The 18,403-nt window shown below is 33.0% G+C and overlaps 2 protein-coding genes across 2 annotated transcripts; one reads left to right on the top strand and one right to left on the bottom strand.

Moving 5' to 3' along the window:
* Window positions 1–4,524: 4,524 nt before the first annotated feature.
* On the top strand, window positions 4,525–4,982 carry LOC120429276 (bromodomain testis-specific protein-like). The gene has a single exon (XM_039594499.2). It carries the CDS (start codon window positions 4,569–4,571, stop codon window positions 4,896–4,898), a length of 330 nt encoding a protein of 109 aa, XP_039450433.1. The 5' UTR covers window positions 4,525–4,568; the 3' UTR covers window positions 4,899–4,982.
* Window positions 4,983–14,025: 9,043 nt separating this feature from the next.
* On the bottom strand, window positions 14,026–14,349 carry LOC120429280 (uncharacterized). Its single transcript, XM_039594502.2, has one exon. It carries the CDS (start codon window positions 14,272–14,274, stop codon window positions 14,098–14,100), a length of 177 nt encoding a protein of 58 aa, XP_039450436.1. The 5' UTR covers window positions 14,275–14,349; the 3' UTR covers window positions 14,026–14,097.
* Between the last annotated feature and the right edge of the window lie 4,054 nt (window positions 14,350–18,403).

The following is an 18,403-nucleotide window of genomic DNA, read 5'->3' as shown; positions in this document are numbered from 1 at the left end:
TTCTTGTTTCTTGTTTCTTGTTTCTTGTTTCTTGTTTCTTGTTTCTTGTTTCTTGTTTCTTGTTTCTTGTTTCTTGTTTCTTGTTTCTTGTTTCTTGTTTCTTGTTTCTTGTTTCTTGTTTCTTGTTTCTTGTTTCTTATTTCTTGTTTCTTGTTTCTTGTTTCTTGTTTCTTGTTTCTTGTTTCTTGTTTCTTGTTTCTTGTTTCTTGTTTCTTGTTTCTTGTTTCTTGTTTCTTGTTTCTTGTTTCTTGTTTCTTGTTTCTTGTTTCTTGTTTCTTGTTTCTTGTTTCTTGTTTCTTGTTTCTTGTTTCTTGTTTCTTGTTTCTTGTTTCTTGTTTCTTGTTTCTTGTTTCTTGTTTCTTGTTTCTTGTTTCTTGTTTCTTGTTTCTTGTTTCTTGTTTCTTGTTTCTTGTTTCTTGTTTCTTGTTTCTTGTTTCTTGTTTCTTGTTTCTTGTTTCTTGTTTCTTGTTTCTTGTTTCTTGTTTCTTGTTTCTTGTTTCTTGTTTCTTGTTTCTTGTTTCTTGTTTCTTGTTTCTTGTTTCTTGTTTCTTGTTTCTTGTTTCTTGTTTCTTGTTTCTTGTTTCTTGTTTCTTGTTTCTTGTTTCTTGTTTCTTGTTTCTTGTTTCTTGTTTCTTGTTTCTTGTTTCTTGTTTCTTGTTTCTTGTTTCTTGTTTCTTGTTTCTTGTTTCTTGTTTCTTGTTTCTTGTTTCTTGTTTCTTGTTTCTTGTTTCTTGTTTCTTGTTTTTTTTTTATATAAATAAAACTTGAGGATATTAAAAAATATAAAGATTATAAATACAAGAGTAAACTTTTAGAAAAAACTATTTTTTTACGCGATCAATGCTGTTCATAGAGATTTATTCTTCTTTTTAATATGGTTTCTATATAGAGCAATTCCAGCTCAAATCAGGAATTTTTCTGGTACTTTTGTACCCGACCCTCTCCGATTTCAATGAAACTTTTTAGACATGTTATCCTAGGCCTATATAAGCCATTTTTGTGTATATGGAGCCAGTTGCACTCGATAATGACATTTGAGAAGGGCGTAAGGGTTTTAAATATTTTTGTATTTTGTAAAATAAATATTGTTGTATCATCGTATCAAAAAGTGGTCAAAGAAAAACTTGTAGGAAATTTGACGGGCTTTTCGAAAAAAATACACTGAAAGAAAAATACACGCCAATTCTATGAGATTTTTCAATTTTTAAGTTTAAAAGTTAAATTTTAAGGTGATGTCACGATTTTTTTTCGTTCAATTTTTTTGTGAAAATAGCCTAAAATGTGACAAAAAGACTCACGAAAAATGCAGGATGGTATGTCTCTCCTAAAAAAATACAAAAATCATTTACTAAAACTGTTTTTTTTTAAGTGGTCTAATCGTCAAAATTTTCAAAAACCGATAGCGAGAAACGATTTCTAAGACAATTTTACATAAAAGTCTCCATATTGACTTTTGTCCACAATCCTTGTGAAATTACAGTGGTTTTAAAAATAAAACATTGAAAAAATAGGTTTTTTGGTGGTTTTTGGCAATTTCTATATGACAGACTTGATTTTTCAGTCTCGTAAATATTTTTACCGGAAAGCTCGTCCAATTTCCCATAAGTTTGTCTTTGACAGCATTTCAATTGAATGTATGGGCTTACAGATATAAGCATAATTACATTGCTCATAACTGAAAATAGAATATTTTTTTCAGTGTGGTAGAAACCTGGATAGTAAATAAGCTTACGTTAATATTTAAACGAGTCAAATTGAAAAGCTGTTTAAGACAAATTTATGGGAAATTGGACGAGCTTTCCGGTAAAAATATTAACGAGACTGAAAAATCAAGTCTTTCATATAGAAATTGCCAAAAACCACCAAAAAACCTATTTTTTCAACATTTTTATTTTTAAAACCACTGTATCTTCACAAGGATTGTGGACAAAAGTCAATATGGAGACTTTTATGTAAAATTGTCTGGGAAATCGTTTCTCGCTATCGGTTTTTGAAAATTTTGACGATTAGACCACTTAAAAAAAACAATTTTAGTAAATGATTTTTGTATTTTTTTAGGAGAGACATACCATCCTGCATTTTTCGTGAGTCTTTTTGTCACATTTTAGGCTATTTTCACAAAAATTTTGAGCGAAAAAAAATCGTGACATCACCTTAAAATTTAACTTTTAAACTTAAAAATTGAAAAATCTCATAGAATGGCGTGTATTTTTCTTTCAGTGTATTTTTTTCAAAAAGCCCGTCAAATTTCCTACAAGTTTGTCTTTGACCACTTTTTGATACGATGTAACGGCTTAGAGATACAGCAATATTTAATTTACAAAATACAAAAATATTTAAAACCCTTACGCCCTTCTCAAATGTCATTATCGAGTGCAACTGGCTCCATATACACAAAAATGGCTTATATTGGCCTAGGATAACATGTCTAAAAAGTTTCATTGAAATCAGAGAGGGTCGGGTACAATAGTACCAGAAAAATTTCTGATTTGAGCTGGAATTGCTCTATACCAAAAAGGAGAGAAAATTGATTATTTACTCTCAAAAAAATTTAACCAAAGACGGGTATTTATACTCGCAAAAAAATTAGTTTGAAATTTATTCTATAAACTATTCGAATAAATATTTATTTAAAAGATTTTTATAGAAAATTCTTAAGAAAAGTCATTTGTTATTATTTGATTTTAGATTTTGTTTTCTCGACCATATTAAGGTTGAGCAAATAAATCAGAAATATTTGAAGAAGCAACACCAACAAAATAATAATGAAAAAGACGTGCAATCATCTTAAAACGATTAAAAAAATCCTGAAATTTTTGAATGATTGTTTTTTTAGCATTTCATAACTTTTCACAATTTTTTTTCACATCAAACATCAAATTTGATTGATTAATTATGTTAACCAAATTCAATCAAATGACTTCCAACCACGCACAGTTCTGACTTGAAGGTTACCAAGTTAGTCTAGCCTGTGTTTTAAGTATATAAATCAAGCGTCAAACTGTTCTGGACGGATTTATCAGAAATGACCGTCGATAAAAATTGCGTTTTTTTTCATCGAAAAAAGACAATATCTTCAAAACGCTAATGTCTAGCACTAGAGGGTGACGATTCTCGAGATTTTGAATTTCCCGGGAATCGAGAGTTGAATTCGGTCATTTCCCGGGAATTCCCGAGACCCGGAAGTTTTTTTTGAGTATGCCAATAGTGCTAACAATTTAAAAAGGAAAGGTCATAAATTTGTGATTCAGTTACAATTCATTCATACTTATTAAAAGAAACGTTTATTTAAGAAGCCTCATTATTTCAAGGAACTATTTCAACCTTTAAAGCTGCCAGAAATAAATGAATTAACAACAACAACATTTCAACCTTTAGATTTTTTTTTCTGAATCCAAATTTTTTGAGCTTTTTGGTACTCAAAATTGTAGCTTGAAATGTTTACGAGTCTTAATTCACACAGAGTGATTTTTCAAAAGTTGCACAAGCTTGTTGCATGAACTTGTTATTAGATTTTTGTGACTTAAAGAAAAGCAAATATATTATTTCCCAGTGTCGGGATTTAGATTTTTCTTTTTTAAGGTCAACTGAAAATATTCATTGAAGAGATATTTACATTTATCAGGAAAACCCGAATGTTCACAATTGGCGGACCTTAACAAAGATTAAGGCAATCTTTACAAATTGCCAGAGATTTTTCTTCCAAAATATATTCTAATATTGAGGTTGATGCGAAACACCAAATGACTTATTGACATCAAAAATGAAATTGCTATGCTTGAGAGAGGATATGGAAATTGAACTTATTGAAAAGAGGTTTCCCTATTACAAATAATAATAAAAAATAAAACACTTTATAATTCATTTCTGAGATATAACTGCTAATTATGCTTTAAGGTAAATTTCAGGGTTTAATTTTTTTGTGCTTCTCTCAATTATAGTTATTGGAACATTCGACAAGTTAACATCCAATGATTTAAACCATTTTGAATTTTTCGAATGTTTTTCTGATTAGTTTATAAAATTTTGCTTCGATATTTATAAAATTCAAATTTCCCGGGAGTCTCGACCAAATTTCCCGGGAATCGAGAGGTCCAAAAATGATCGATTTCCCGGGAAATTTTTCCCGGGAATTCCCGCTCGTCACCCTCTATCTAGCACTAATGTCAAAAAGCATTTGAAAAGCGTTTTAGGACGACTATGCTGAAAATTTCAAAAAATTAGGAAGAAACCCGAGCGAATGGCAACCAATTAATTTTTGAGTGAGGTGGAAAAATCTTCCACTTTTGACCAGTACTGTATGAGGTTTACTCATCTCTGTATTCCGTTATTGTCATTGGAACGACCTTATTGCACGATGCGATGTTTAAATTCTGAATAATTTGAATATAATTTTAGTTTCCATCGAGAAGATCTCATTTGCGTAAAAGTCTGGAAAAACATTGACCCAAATGTTAAAAAAATACTCATTTAATTAGGTTTAGAAACAATTTCCAGACCTATAAAAGGTTCCCATTTGCCTACAATTATCACTTTCTACCCAGTGCACTCCACTTAAGGAAATCAGCATGAAACTTTTCGCCATTACCGTCATCTTCGCCATCGTGGCCGTCCTCGTTATGGTCGAAGGCTACCGTTGGGGACCGCATGGTCCCGGCCGTCACCAGCCAGGACATGGAGGACCACCATCACCACCACCACAGCAACCGATCAACGCCACGGAGATCTGGAACCATCTGAGAGAACTGATCACTGCTGCCATCAAGGACGCCATTGCCGAAAGTGGTTCAGGATCCAATTCGACCAGCAATGCTGGCTCATCGAACTCCTCGTCTTCGGGCTCTTCCAGCTCTAACTCTACTGACGGAAGTAGCTCGAACTCAACTTCCGGAAATTGAATCGTTTCGATTCGAGGATGAGTTACAACGGATTACAGGATTTGACTGGTTTTAGCAAATAAATAGTTAAATTTGGCATTTGAATTTGATTGTTTTATTTTTATTTTATCTTTTTTTGATTTAAGGGTGCACAGCAACCGAAGAAGTTGTTGTCTTCTTATTCCAAATTTGTCAAACTTACGGACCCAATCCTGAAAGAATCTGATTGTCAAAATGGTCAAACTTTATTGTAAATAACTTTGAAGACTGTAATTTAGGGGATGAATAAAAAATCATATCGATAGTTCCCGTATTTTTGAAGATACTAAAATGTCTGTAACAGAAATCTGGGTGCAAAAGCGATGGTTGATGTGTACCGTTAAGAATTTTAAGAAAAATATAAGGAATCCCGAAACAAACAAAATATATGAAAAAAAAATACCAGAAGAACAGAAGAACAGAAGAACAGAAGAACAGAAGAACAGAAGAACAGAAGAACAGAAGAACAGAAGAACAGAAGAACAGAAGAACAGAAGAACAGAAGAACAGAAGAACAGAAGAACAGAAGAACAGAAGAACAGAAGAACAGAAGAACAGAAGAACAGAAGAACAGAAGAACAGAAGAACAGAAGAACAGAAGAACAGAAGAACAGAAGAACAGAAGAACAGAAGAACAGAAGAACAGAAGAACAGAAGAACAGAAGAACAGAAGAACAGAAGAACAGAAGAACAGAAGAACAGAAGAACAGAAGAACAGAAGAACAGAAGAACAGAAGAACAGAAGAACAGAAGAACAGAAGAACAGAAGAACAGAAGAACAGAAGAACAGAAGAACAGAAGAACAGAAGAACAGAAGAACAGAAGAACAGAAGAACAGAAGAACAGAAGAGCAGAAGAACAGAAGAACAGAAGAACAGAAGAACAGAAGAACAGAAGAACAGAAGAACAGAAGAGCAGAAGAACAGAAGAACAGACGAAAAGAAGAAAAGAAGAAAAGAAGAACAGAAGAACAGAAGAACAGAAGAACAGAAGAACAGAAGAACAGAAGAACAGAAGAACAGAAGAACAGAAGAAAAGAAGAACAGAAGAACAGAAGAACAGAAGAACAGAAGAACAGAAGAACAGAAGAACAGAAGAACAGAAGAACAGAAGAACAGAAGAACAGAAGCACAGAAGAACAGAAGAACAGAAGAACAGAAGAACAGAAGAACAGAAGAACAGAAGAACAGAAGAACAGAAGAACAGAAGAACAGAAGAACAGAAGAACAGAAGAACAGAAGAACAGAAGAACAGAAGAACAGAAGAACAGAAGAACAGAAGAACAGAAGAACAGAAGAACAGAAGAGCAGAAGAACAGAAGAACAGAAAAACAGAAGAACAGAAGAACAGAAGAACAGAAGAACAGAAGAGCAGAAGAACAGAAGAACAGACGAAAAGAAGAAAAGAAGAACAGAAGAGCAGAACAATGTTTTGAGAATAATATAAAATTGATAAAATAATAAATAAAAATTTAATGAAAAATGATTGAACGATTTCCGAAACTAGAGCATTGACTTTTTATCTTGAAACGATCAGCTTCAATTTTTGTAATGATTTCCGCCAATCTCAAATCAAACATAAGATTTACTCCCTTCTAAGTGTTTTAGATTTGTATTACTGCTTTTAGAAAACGTTGCGATGATTTTCCAAAATTGCAACAATTATAACGCAAACTTTCAACATCTAATTTTCTCAAAATTGCCACCAAATCCAGCTGATGAAGTCTTCCGATCCAAAAGATCCATCAGTTTTTGCCAACACGCTCATCAATCGTCCGCCCAGTTCTGCTCAATCAGGGGTGGGAAGCGCGCGAATTGGCCACCAATTTTCGTCGGAAACTAGTCCGACAACTTCTTGGAAGACGTCCAGAATCACTCCATATGAGTGAGATATGATCTAAATCTGAGTTTTTTAGCTAGCTAACCCATTCCAGCTGACTTGGTAGAATGGACCACGTGTAGGGGGTCTCGCTAATTTGGGAACAGGAAAATAAAACTGGCCATTTCTCGGACATTTGTTCACAGCAGGACGCGATAGGTTATGTAATGGAGTGTTTAGCGAAATCTGGAACACATCGGACTTTCGAGCTAGACAACACGTGATTGAAAGATTGCGAAACGATGTTCGTTAAATTTTGCTTTCCTCACTGAGGTAAGGCTACAGGCCCGTAGCCAGGGGGGGGGGCTACCGGGCTGCAGCCCCCCCCGAAATTTTTCCCAACTTTTTGGAATTGGACTACCAAAAAAAATCTCAAATCGATGCTTGTGTGTTCTCTTTTAAGAAATATATTTATATAACTATAGTTTGTAAGATAGAGAATCAACCACGGATTGATCAAACTAAGTAATTTGTCTGTCTATTGCCGGGCTCAGTTTTTGTAGATTATGGATTCAATATTTAAAAATAGAGCTGCAGATTTGAGCATCATACCATTCAGTAACATCTCATTCACCTCGTGGTTTTAGCATTACATTGGTTAGGGTAGTCCAAATCTGGGCTTACTCGGGGCTACCCCCTGAAATCAAATTTGAGCTTTTTCTGACAACGGGAACACCTACCTTTAAGCCTTTGAAGTTTGTGAAAAATCGTCAAAATGTATGGAGTTCCAGTTCTTACCAATTCTTGGAACTAATATCTTCTTTAAATTTGGAGAAACTTTCCCAAAAAAACCGTGTGTGCTAGCTTGCCTGGCAATGCACCTGTTATGTTGCCCCTTTGAGCCGGTTGCGCAAAAATGGTCAATTATATAATTTAGAATTTTTAGATTCAAGATGGCGGCCAAAATGGTAATCAAAAAATATTGTGCAAATTTAACTAAAATGTGGTTGCAGATGCCGAATTTGATGTTAAAAGCAAACAAATAAGAAATCAAATTATTCGTTCTACAGCATTGCCTTGGCGTTCTCGATTGCGAGATTTCTACTCGAAACTAAGTGTCCGAAGGCTTGATTGTTGAGGCAATTGCAAACCTCTTTTTACACCTTAGCTTCCATCCACCCCAGGATTCGAACTGACGACCTTTGGATTGTTAGTAAAACTGCCTACCAGCGACTCCACCGAGACAGGACCCAGGGAGACGACTCCTACACCTGGACTGAGCTAACGAGCTAACGGCCAACATTTACTTCCCGTCCGACGGAAGGTGTGATCGGACAAATCTCGTCTCGAAAAATGCCACCGGGGCCGTCTGGGATCGAACCCAAGCTGACTGGGTGAGAAACAAATAAGAAAATAACGATTTTATTTGTTCATGATTCGATTATCCTTAGAACTTCGGATATATTGTATATTTTTTTTAAATTTAGATGGTTTTTGTCTAAATTTTTCAAAATATATCATAGTTTCTCAAAAATATTCAGATTTTGTTTAAAAATTGAAAGCATTTAATATGAAAAACATTTGAGTGAATTTCAACTATTATCTGAAATACAATTCTAATTTTAAAATTCTAAGAAAATTAAGCTCAGATTCAAAAACTCATAAAATTAAATCAAATAAACATATTTTTTAATTTATAGAATTTCTGATTAATCTTTCATTTTTGAACTTTTTCATTCCTAATTTTTTTGATTTTACGGATTTGAATTTCCATTTTGAAGTTTTTGAAAGTCTCTACAGTCCAGACTCGATTATCCTTAGCCTCGATTATCCGAAGTTTCGATTATCCGAAGGTCTATATGGGACTTCGGATAATCGAATCAGGGACAAAAAAATTGTCGTATTTTTTTTATTTTCTTACTTGGGTAATTCTCTACCAACTCACACGAAATCGGGAAAAGTTGCCCCGACCCCTCTTCGATTTGCGTGAAACTTTGTTCTAAGGGGTAACTTTTGTCCCTGATCATTAATCCGAGGTCCGTTTTTTATATCTCATGAGGGGGGGCGGTACGACCCCTTTCATTTTTGAACATACGAAAAAAAGGTGTTTTTCAATAATTTGCATCCTGAAACGGTGATGAGATAGAAATTTGGTGTCAAAGGAACTTTTATGTAAAATTAGACGCTCGATTTGATGGCATACTCAAAATTCCGAAAAAACGTATTTTCCATCAAAAAAAAAACTAAATAATGTTTTAAAACTCTGCCATTTTACGTTACTCAAATGTAAATTTTGTTGGAACATGTCATTTTAAGGCAGGCCTGCCCAACGTCCGGCCCGCGGGCCGGATCCGGCCCGTGAAGCCATTTCATCCGGCCCGTGATGGCTTTTCAAAATAGTTTTATGACCAGCCCATAAGGCTGTTCATGAAATATTAAATAAATAAATTGATTGTCTGAAATAAAGAAAATAAGCTTAAGATCGAATTTTAACATATTTATACAATTTCTTTACATTTTTTTTAAACTGAAAAATGGTGCAAAAAAACAAAATTATTCATTTCATAAAGTTGTGAAATTTATGAAAAAACTTGGTTTGTTGTCTAAAAATGTACTAAAAGACACTGAATTTAAATATTTTTCAGTTTTAAATATGTTTTTTTTTTCATATTGAAGTTGTTTTCTATTTTTTAAATAAATAAATAAGCAAAAACTAATGTATTTTTAAAACAACTTTTCAGTAATAAAGCATTTTTTTAAATAAAGCTTTAAAAAGCAAATTATTTTTACTAAAAAAAGATCACTGCAAATATTTTAAAATTATAAAAAAATTAGTCAAATAAAGAAGCAAAAAATATATTTTTAATATGCTTTAAATTTCGAAGAATAACAAATTGAAAATGATTGTGTGTTTTTAAAATTATTTTATTTTTTTTTATATTTGAAGGTGCACAACAACGCACAAAGTTTTTTTTGTAAAGGATATTCGAATCAAAATTTCGTTTGAATAAATTTTATCATGTCTCATTGATTGTTTTTATATGGTAGTGTTGAGGAAATTAAACCTAAAAATTGCATCGACCATTAAAATTTGTTTTTTTTAAATAAAATACAAGCCTTAGCCGACAAACTTCGTTCTGCCTTTTTTTTCGTTTGTTGACGTTTTTTTCATGTTTTGCTTATTAGCCTCCTTTGATCAAAATATGATTTTACGTAACTTTCTCCATACAATTTTCCGATGCTCCGGAATCGGATCAAAAGTGGCCAAAGTGGCATTTTTTTTAGCATATAAACCTTTCCAATCATAAAAAAAAAATAAAAAAATGAGTTTTATCAAATATTAGTACCGGCCCGCCACTGCTACTGAAAAATCAGAACTGGCCCGCAGGGCTAAAAGGGTGGGCACCCCTGATTTAAGAAAACAATTACACATTGTCAGAAATTCAATAAATCAAAAACTAAAAAACAATAAACTAATTAATACTACAAAAATTCTAAATTTAAAAAAAAATCAAGATATTCAAAAAAAATATCTAGATATTAAAATAAAATCAAAATTCCAATGAATTATCTTTTTATGAATCTTAATATTTTGATGTTTTCAATATTTTATTTTTGAATTCAAGTATTTCATTTTTTTTATTTGTTACCAGAAAATTAAGTGATTATTGTAATGACTTTTCCCTTATTTTAAACTTATTCTGAGCAAAAAATAAAATCTATCCTTATCATTTTCGGCCTTGTAAGACTCAGCGTTTTGACAGTCGGCCTCATGACGCAATTCTTCAGTATTATTTTAGAGCGAATTCATTTTTTCAAACGTTATTTTCAGTCGCATTAAAAAAAACAAATCAATAGCTTTGATTTTTTCACCAACACATATTGCAGATCAAACGCCGCTATTTGTTTCTGTTCCTGTACAGCTGCGTACGTTAAAGAATTTCTTTTTCGTAACCATATACTTGACCGTTTCTTGAGCATTTTTTGTATGTAGTTTTAAGAGTCTCCGTATTACAGGACATTTTTATTTTATTTTCGTTTGAATGTAAAATATGGTTCTATTGACAAAATGCAGACTAGGATTAGATTAACAGGAAAAATCTAATTGATTTAATAATTCTTACATAAAGTTTTCTTTACTTTAAATTTGGCAAGGTTTTGTAAATATAAATTTTCCAAACCATAAAATGTGCAGGATTTCGTTATCAGGGTCAAGATATTGCTTGAATAATCATCGATTTACAATTTTATATTATTCAACATGATTTTTATTAGTTAAATCCCAGAAATCCAAAAAAGGATTTCATTTGTGTTTTTTTTTGTTTTGCTTTATAGATACAGAGAGTCTTTTCTATAAACACCACAGCAAATTTACATACAATTAAGTCAAACATCCATTATTTTTCCTCTTTATCTTGTAAAATCATATTGGTTATCAACACTTGTTTTAAAATTTAATATAGTTCTGACAGTTATTTCAAAATGTAGAAATAACTTAATTGAAGATTTCAATTTGTTAATCGTGTATAGTTTTATCGTACAAGTGTATTTTAAATTTCAAGAAGATGTGTCTCAGGAGCTAATAGACCAATCTCCAATGCTTCTTAGTAATTACATGGTTAAAAAACGATAAGAACAATACAAATATGTTGCTTGAAGTTGATGTTTCCGCTCTTTAAGATTGACTCAAAAAATCTGGCAAAAACTTGTCTTTAAATACACATTTTCATTGAAAATACTTGTTAAATAGTTTGTAAACTATTTTTTTGGATAATGTTATTTTTTGCGTTTTAATGAAATAGGCACTTTTAAGCTTACTGTGGATTTTTTTTGTAGATAATTAAAAAAATGGTTTCTACGAATTCATAGAAAAACGAAGTTGACTTTATAGCTGTCGGCCACCATTGCTAGTACCAACCACTAGTGTCTTCCTATTTAATTACAAGGACTTCGCCGCCCTGGGCTCCTAAGTGTATGAAAGTATGGCACGGAGCGACGGCGCCGAATACCCATATTTACACAAAGAATTTTAGAGCGCCCGCCGCGGGATTCGAACCAGCAACCTCTGGATTGTGAGTCAGTGCGCGGTCCGATTGATCCACACGGGCGGGACACGAATTCATAGATTTATACATATTTTGACTATAGATATTTATAATAACGTCTATAAGCATCTTTGATTGAAATTTAACCGTTTATTCGATCGAAAAATTTAATTGTATAATTTCGAAGATAAGAAGCACTGCAACGATACATTATTTGGATTGAAATTTTATTAAAAAAAAAAAACCTTTAGAAATAAGGATCTGATTAATATTTTTGTTGTCAATTTTTAAAATTTTATTAATGCTTAAATTCTGGAGCAATTTTCTAAAGTAATGAATTTGATAATGGCGTTTAACCGTAATATTAAAGTTAAACATTAATCGTTTTGATGTTTGATACAATCGAGCTATGATACAATCAAACTATGATATTTGTTAGCTTAATTTAAAAATGGTTAAATATGCATTATTAACAACATTTTTTTCTTCAAATCTATTTCTTCAAATCTATTTCTTAAAAAATACCCAATATAGGGTCGTCCAATTACCACGGATACACTTCAGAAGCCGGAATTTCAACGATTATCAATTTTTGTATTTTATTCAAATTATTTATTTTTGAGAGGTTGCAGGAGCTTCGAAAAAAATGAAATCGCTTCAACACCTTAGAACAATTAAAATAAAACATTTTTTAGGTTTACAATTTTAAGATAAAAATAATCGTCCGTTATGAGTTTTATGTTGTGCTAGAAATTTTATAAGTTCATATTCATATTTATACAACTATAGTTCGGATAAGCCATCACAATGATCACACAGCTGAAAATGTAAATCCACACGGTTTAAAATTTTATAATTCAAATTTACCGGTTTGTTAGTGGCTTTTACTCTCAGATTTAGTTAAAAAAAAACAAAATTAAAACAAAGTGTTAAACATACAAAAAAACATAATAACTTGTGGTTAGATCAATAGATATTTTTTCAGGATTTTTTATTTCCTGTAAAAAAATTGATTCAAGTTTATTTTAAATTTAGCGACAGTTTATTACAAAAATCGATTGCAATTAAACAATTCAAGAAAATTTAAAAAAACACTTTCTTTTCTACTCCACAAACAAACATGCTGTATGAAATAAGAGAAATTGTTTGACGAAGGAGTTTCTTCAATAAAGACATTGAAAACTTAAGATGAAAATCATTGAAAACTTTTTTGCATACGTTACATTACAATTTTACAATTCATCTCAATAATTATACCTTTAACCAAGTGCTGTCTGTGTGTGTGTGTGTATGTGTGTGCGTATTCACTTTAGTGCTCAAAATTCTTGCCAAGTTTTCTCGGCACTGGCTGATCCGATTTGAGTCAAACAAGTTGCATTTGATTTGTTTTGTTGCCCCATACTGCACTATTGAATTGTTTGAAGATCCGATAAGTAGTTCAAAACTTACGTATAAAAAAGTGTCAGAGTTGCGAATTAGGTGCTGGAATTTTGATTCCGGATCTCACTTATCTATATGAGAACTATGTCCGGATCTATCATCTGACCCATCGTTGGTTAGGTAATCAAAAGACCTTTCCAATGAGTCCAAAACATTGAAGATCTGGCAACCCTGTCTCGAGATATGACCACTTAAGTGATATTTGTGTACTTTTTTGAAGCCGGATCTCACTTAAATGTATGTAAACTATGTCCGGATCCATCATCCAACCCATCGTTGGTTAGGTTATTAAAAGACCTTTCCAATGAGTCCAAAACATTGAAGATCTGGCAACCCTGTCTCGAGATATGACCACATAAGTGATATTTATGTACTTTTTTGAAGCCGGATCTCACTTAAATGTTTGTAAACTATGTCCGGATCCATCATCCGACCCATCGTTGGTTAGGTTTGAAGATCTGGCAACGCTCAGTCTCAAGTTATGACCGCTTAAGTGACATTTGTGTATTTTTTTTATTGAGAAATAGATGGAATTGGTGTCCAAACCCATCGTATCACCAAATGTTGGTAAAAAGTGAAAAGTGAGGAAGGCGCCAACCACATAGGTGGATTAAGTTAGTTTTTTTTATAGTGTGGGGTCGTCCATAAATGTTCCCTTTTCAGGTTTATTTATCGAGATGATAAATTAAATTTGAATCAAATTAAGCATTTTGAGCTATTTAATTAATGGACGTATCTGATTAATTTTCTCCGAAAAATGCAATTTTGCTTTTTTTCAGAAACTTTAGTAAAGATAAAAAAAAGTTTTATAAATTTAATATTTATTCATCTTCACCATTTGAAATGTTCTTCAACTGAATTGAACTGATTCTTTCTAACTATCTTTCCGAAAACCCTTCCGCCTTTACGGTGTCAGGTGGTCCACTTGGATCCGGTGGGGCTGGACCCTCGTCTTGCGGTTCCGGCATGGGTCCATGACGACGATCAGGATGGGGTCCGGCCAGAGCAAGCGCCACCAGGGCCACCAGTAGGGTAACGATGATGAAGAGCTTCATCCAATTGCTTCCGATAACTTTGAACTGATTCTGCTACTAATATACTACTGGCTAGGAAAACGATACATTGCTGATAGTGAAGATGATCTGCTTTTATACAAAAGTGACGTGGTATTGACGGAGAGTTGCACTTGTGGAAACATGGCAGTTGGCAAGCTTCAAGTTCTAGAAATAAATAAAAGAATTACATTATTGCAACTTAGTACAAATAATTGCCAGTCAAGTCTTCTGATACATTGAATTGTGATCAATACACAGTGGTCCAGATCGCAAAATTAAGAGGAAAAGTGGATTTTCTGAAAAAAATGTGCTGTTCTGGAACTTTGGTGTATTCAGAAGAGTTGTTGCAAATGCCCGCTGAATCTGAATCTACCCACAGAATTGAACCAATTTTGGGTTGATATTCCTGTACTTTTTTGAAGCCGGATCGAACTTAAATGTATGTAAACTATGTTCCGATCCATCGTCCGACCCATCGTTCGTTAGGTAATCGAAAAACTTTTCCAACGAGTTCAAAACATTGAAGATCTGGCAACCCTGTCTCGAGTTATGAGCACTAAAGTGTACTTTTTTTTTTGTTCCAGATCTAAACAAAATAGATGAAATTTGTGTCCAAACCCATCAAATATTCCATTGTTAGTAAAGACTGAGGAAGGCTGCAACCATATAGGAGGATCAAGTTAGTATTTTACGTAGTTTTGTGAAAATTTTGAGTTTATCACGAAATATATTATTACTATCGAAATGTATGAAAAATCTCCGATCACTAATAATGTAAAATACTGAAATTTTGAATATTTCTTCGAAAATACGTAGTTTTGTGAAAATTTTGAGTATTTAAAAAAATGTGTGTTGGAACTTTCGAAATGCATGAAAAATTCCGATCATTTGATACCTGTATACAGCAATTCCCCACGAAAACAGCATGATCCGAAAAAAATGTTCTCCGTTCGTGCTCAAATTTTTCTGGGGGTACCTTGGTCTAAATAATTAGATCCGTATTTTTTTGTTTGGCCATAGGGTGACCTACACCGTGTTAAAGTGGTCCGAAAAATTGCAATTACAATAATTTGGGGTAATTTATCGGGGAAAAAATGCATTTTCAAAATACAGGAGAAATACGTATTTTTGTGAATATTTTCATGTAATTATAATTGCAATGGATAGCTGTCATCATCCCAATTCCAAAACACTATCATTTTTTGAAGTTTTGATGATTTTCATAGGATTATAGCCAATGTCTTCCATATAGCCAAAATCCCATAAGAGACCATCCATAAACCACGTGGACACTTTTTTGGGAATATCAGAACCCCCCCCCCCTTCGCGGACAATTGTCCATACAAAAAAATCTTTTTTGTATGGAGCGTGGAAAATTGCCATCCCCCTCTCCCCCAAAGCATCCACGTGGTTTATGGACGGCTCCTAAGCTCTGTGCCTCAGTTATGCACGCCCCGGTTTTGCATCCCCCATATGCGGTGCTAAACCGAGGCATGATCTTGAAAACAGGACACTTTATCAAAAAAAAATGTAAGTACTTTTCGATTGCAGATTCAATTTTACAAAAAAATATAAACATTTGAATAATAAGCCATAGTTTCAACATTTAAATGCAAAAATTGAGTTTGACAATAATTCAGTTGTTTTGCAATCATTACACAGTAAAAAATAATGTAAATTTGGAAGCTGTAATTTTGGAAGGTTGAATATTACCTCTTTTATGATGTAATTTTACCTCAATTTAGACTGAAAAAGTGACATTACACCAGAAAAGTGGTAAAATTACACATTTCCAGAGGTAAAATTACACATTTTTTCTGACATAAAAGATGTACCCCTTTCCAGATGTAATATTACCATGATTTTTTTTCTGTGTAGTTTTCGAAAAATCTAAAATGTTTTTGGGTTGATAAAAACTTCAAACAAAATTTGTACCAGCCTAATTGTCTATAGCTCAAAAGTTGCGGGTTATTGTCTTTTAAAACAAAACAAAAGCTCTCAAAAATAGAAAAAAAATGTACAGATTTTGGAAAATTGAGTTTTTGTTAAAAAAATAATAAAAAATCGGTTGAAAAAAAGTTCAAATTTGTTGAAGTTTTTCTGATCAATAAAATATTGTTTTAAATTAAAGAAATTGAGAAAAGTCATTACATTTTATGAAATATGAATTCATGCGTTTTTTGATACCACTTTCTTGTATCAAAGAGCTGGTTTCCAAAGATCTAATTTTATTCAGAATTAAACCTCATAACAGGACTTTACCTACTAGAAAGCCAATCTAAATATCATCAATCATGCCGTTGCTTGGCTGTTTCTCAAAATTAAACCCACTTCTAATCAATTAAAGTGATTCCCTCATCATGGTTAAGGGGGAAGGCTCACGCTTTTGCATGATTAATCACTAGATGTCAAATTTTTGCTTTATTTAGCGCAGAAGGTGTCGTTTTGTGCTAAATATTAGCAAACAATTTTGGAATGCTTTAACTTTAATTTCAACATTTTAAGATTCTTTCGGATCTTATTTGGATTTATTTCAGAATTAAAATTTACGTTCAAGCTATGTTTCTGCTGGTTTTCCCATCATCCATTTTCCAAGAACTCTTCACTTCAATCGAAAGTCATTCATTAGGCTCTCGCGAAATTGATTTTAACTTTCGCGTTTAACTCAAAAGTTGCTGAAAGCTCGGCACACGCGGTTCGCCACTCAGCACAACCAAATTTTCAATTAATCAGCGGCATCACCATCAGCAGCATCATATCAGCACCATATGTCTTGCGCGGGCTGCTTTTTTCCATACATACAATTTATAGCTTCAACCGGGGGTGCGAAAGTCATTAATCAATTTAAAGCCTCCGTTTTCCACTCAATCACTTGGCGTTGGCTTCTTGAACTGACTATTCGCGTTATATGGTGATGGTGGGTGTGCGTGTTTTTATTCCTTCTTCTGCTGCACATATTATATTTAATGCATTATCGAATCAATTCACATTCCAAATGGCAGCATGTTTTCGCTTTTCGGCACGTTTCGCTTTTTTTTTCTTTAAGCTTGGCGCATAACGGGCGATTTTTGGGTATTGCAAATTTTGACGAACGGTTGGACCTTATCGGTTAAGGTGCAATTATAATACACCCGTAACGAAAAGGCAATAAAATTATGTACGAGACGTCACGCGAGTTTAAGTCATTTCGCGGGTGATACTTAGGATTGAATTGCCTATACGCACTTATTGAAATGGCAAATGCGTACATATTGGAGTGTGCGGCCATTCCCTTCCGAAATAATATGTTCGATTTGGGTGACACGACCCACTGCAAAGTGGAACAGAGTGCCTTTATATCATCTGCCGAACCATTGAATTAGCGTGTTATGTAATGTTTGTCACAATTTACACAGTTTGCTGCATTATTTCTTGTCAGTTTACAGCATAGTTTGGCATTTTTTTATATGAGCAATTCTCTGACACTTCGGACAACGATTACTTTTTGTATTTTTTTTTTTGGTTTGGATGACACTTTGTGTGTAACTCTTCTATGACCAAAGAAGACATTTTGCATCATTAGTTCGTCCATACAAGTCTCCATACAATTTGGCTGTCAATACAAAAAGTTATTTAAATAATACAAAATCTGTACCTTGAGAACGGATTTTCTGATCAACTTGATGTCTTGGGCACAGCTCTAAATTTTGCTAAGGACTTCTCGGAAAAAAGTTGCACTCTTTGTAAAAAAAAAACACTCACACTCACATAAAATGTTAAATTGCGCTCAATAACCAATTTCAAAAAAACATTTTTTTTACGTATTTGATGACAAAAAAAAGTAACTTTCTAGCAATGACACTAGAGGGTCAAAAATTATTTAGCAGTGATGCCAATGAAAAACGATCATATTTTTTGAAAAAAAAAAAAAAACTTGGAAGAAAGTCAAATCACTTTTTTGACTTTTGTTTAGAGGTATATGGTGTAGGGTGATAATAAAAAAACGACTCAGGGATACTCCGTAACTTCTTCGGCAAAAATAAGTAACTGTTTTTTTTCAGGGGTCGCTATTGATTGTTGAAGTTTGTATGGGAAAATTCGCAAAAATGTATAGGGAAAAACATCGCATCAGAATTTTCCCGGCAAGTGA

The sequence above is a fragment of the Culex pipiens genome, chromosome 3 (genome assembly GCF_016801865.2).
Source record: "Culex pipiens pallens isolate TS chromosome 3, TS_CPP_V2, whole genome shotgun sequence".
Lineage (NCBI taxonomy): Eukaryota > Metazoa > Arthropoda > Insecta > Diptera > Culicidae > Culex > Culex pipiens.
This window is presented reverse-complemented; position numbering and strand designations above follow the sequence as displayed.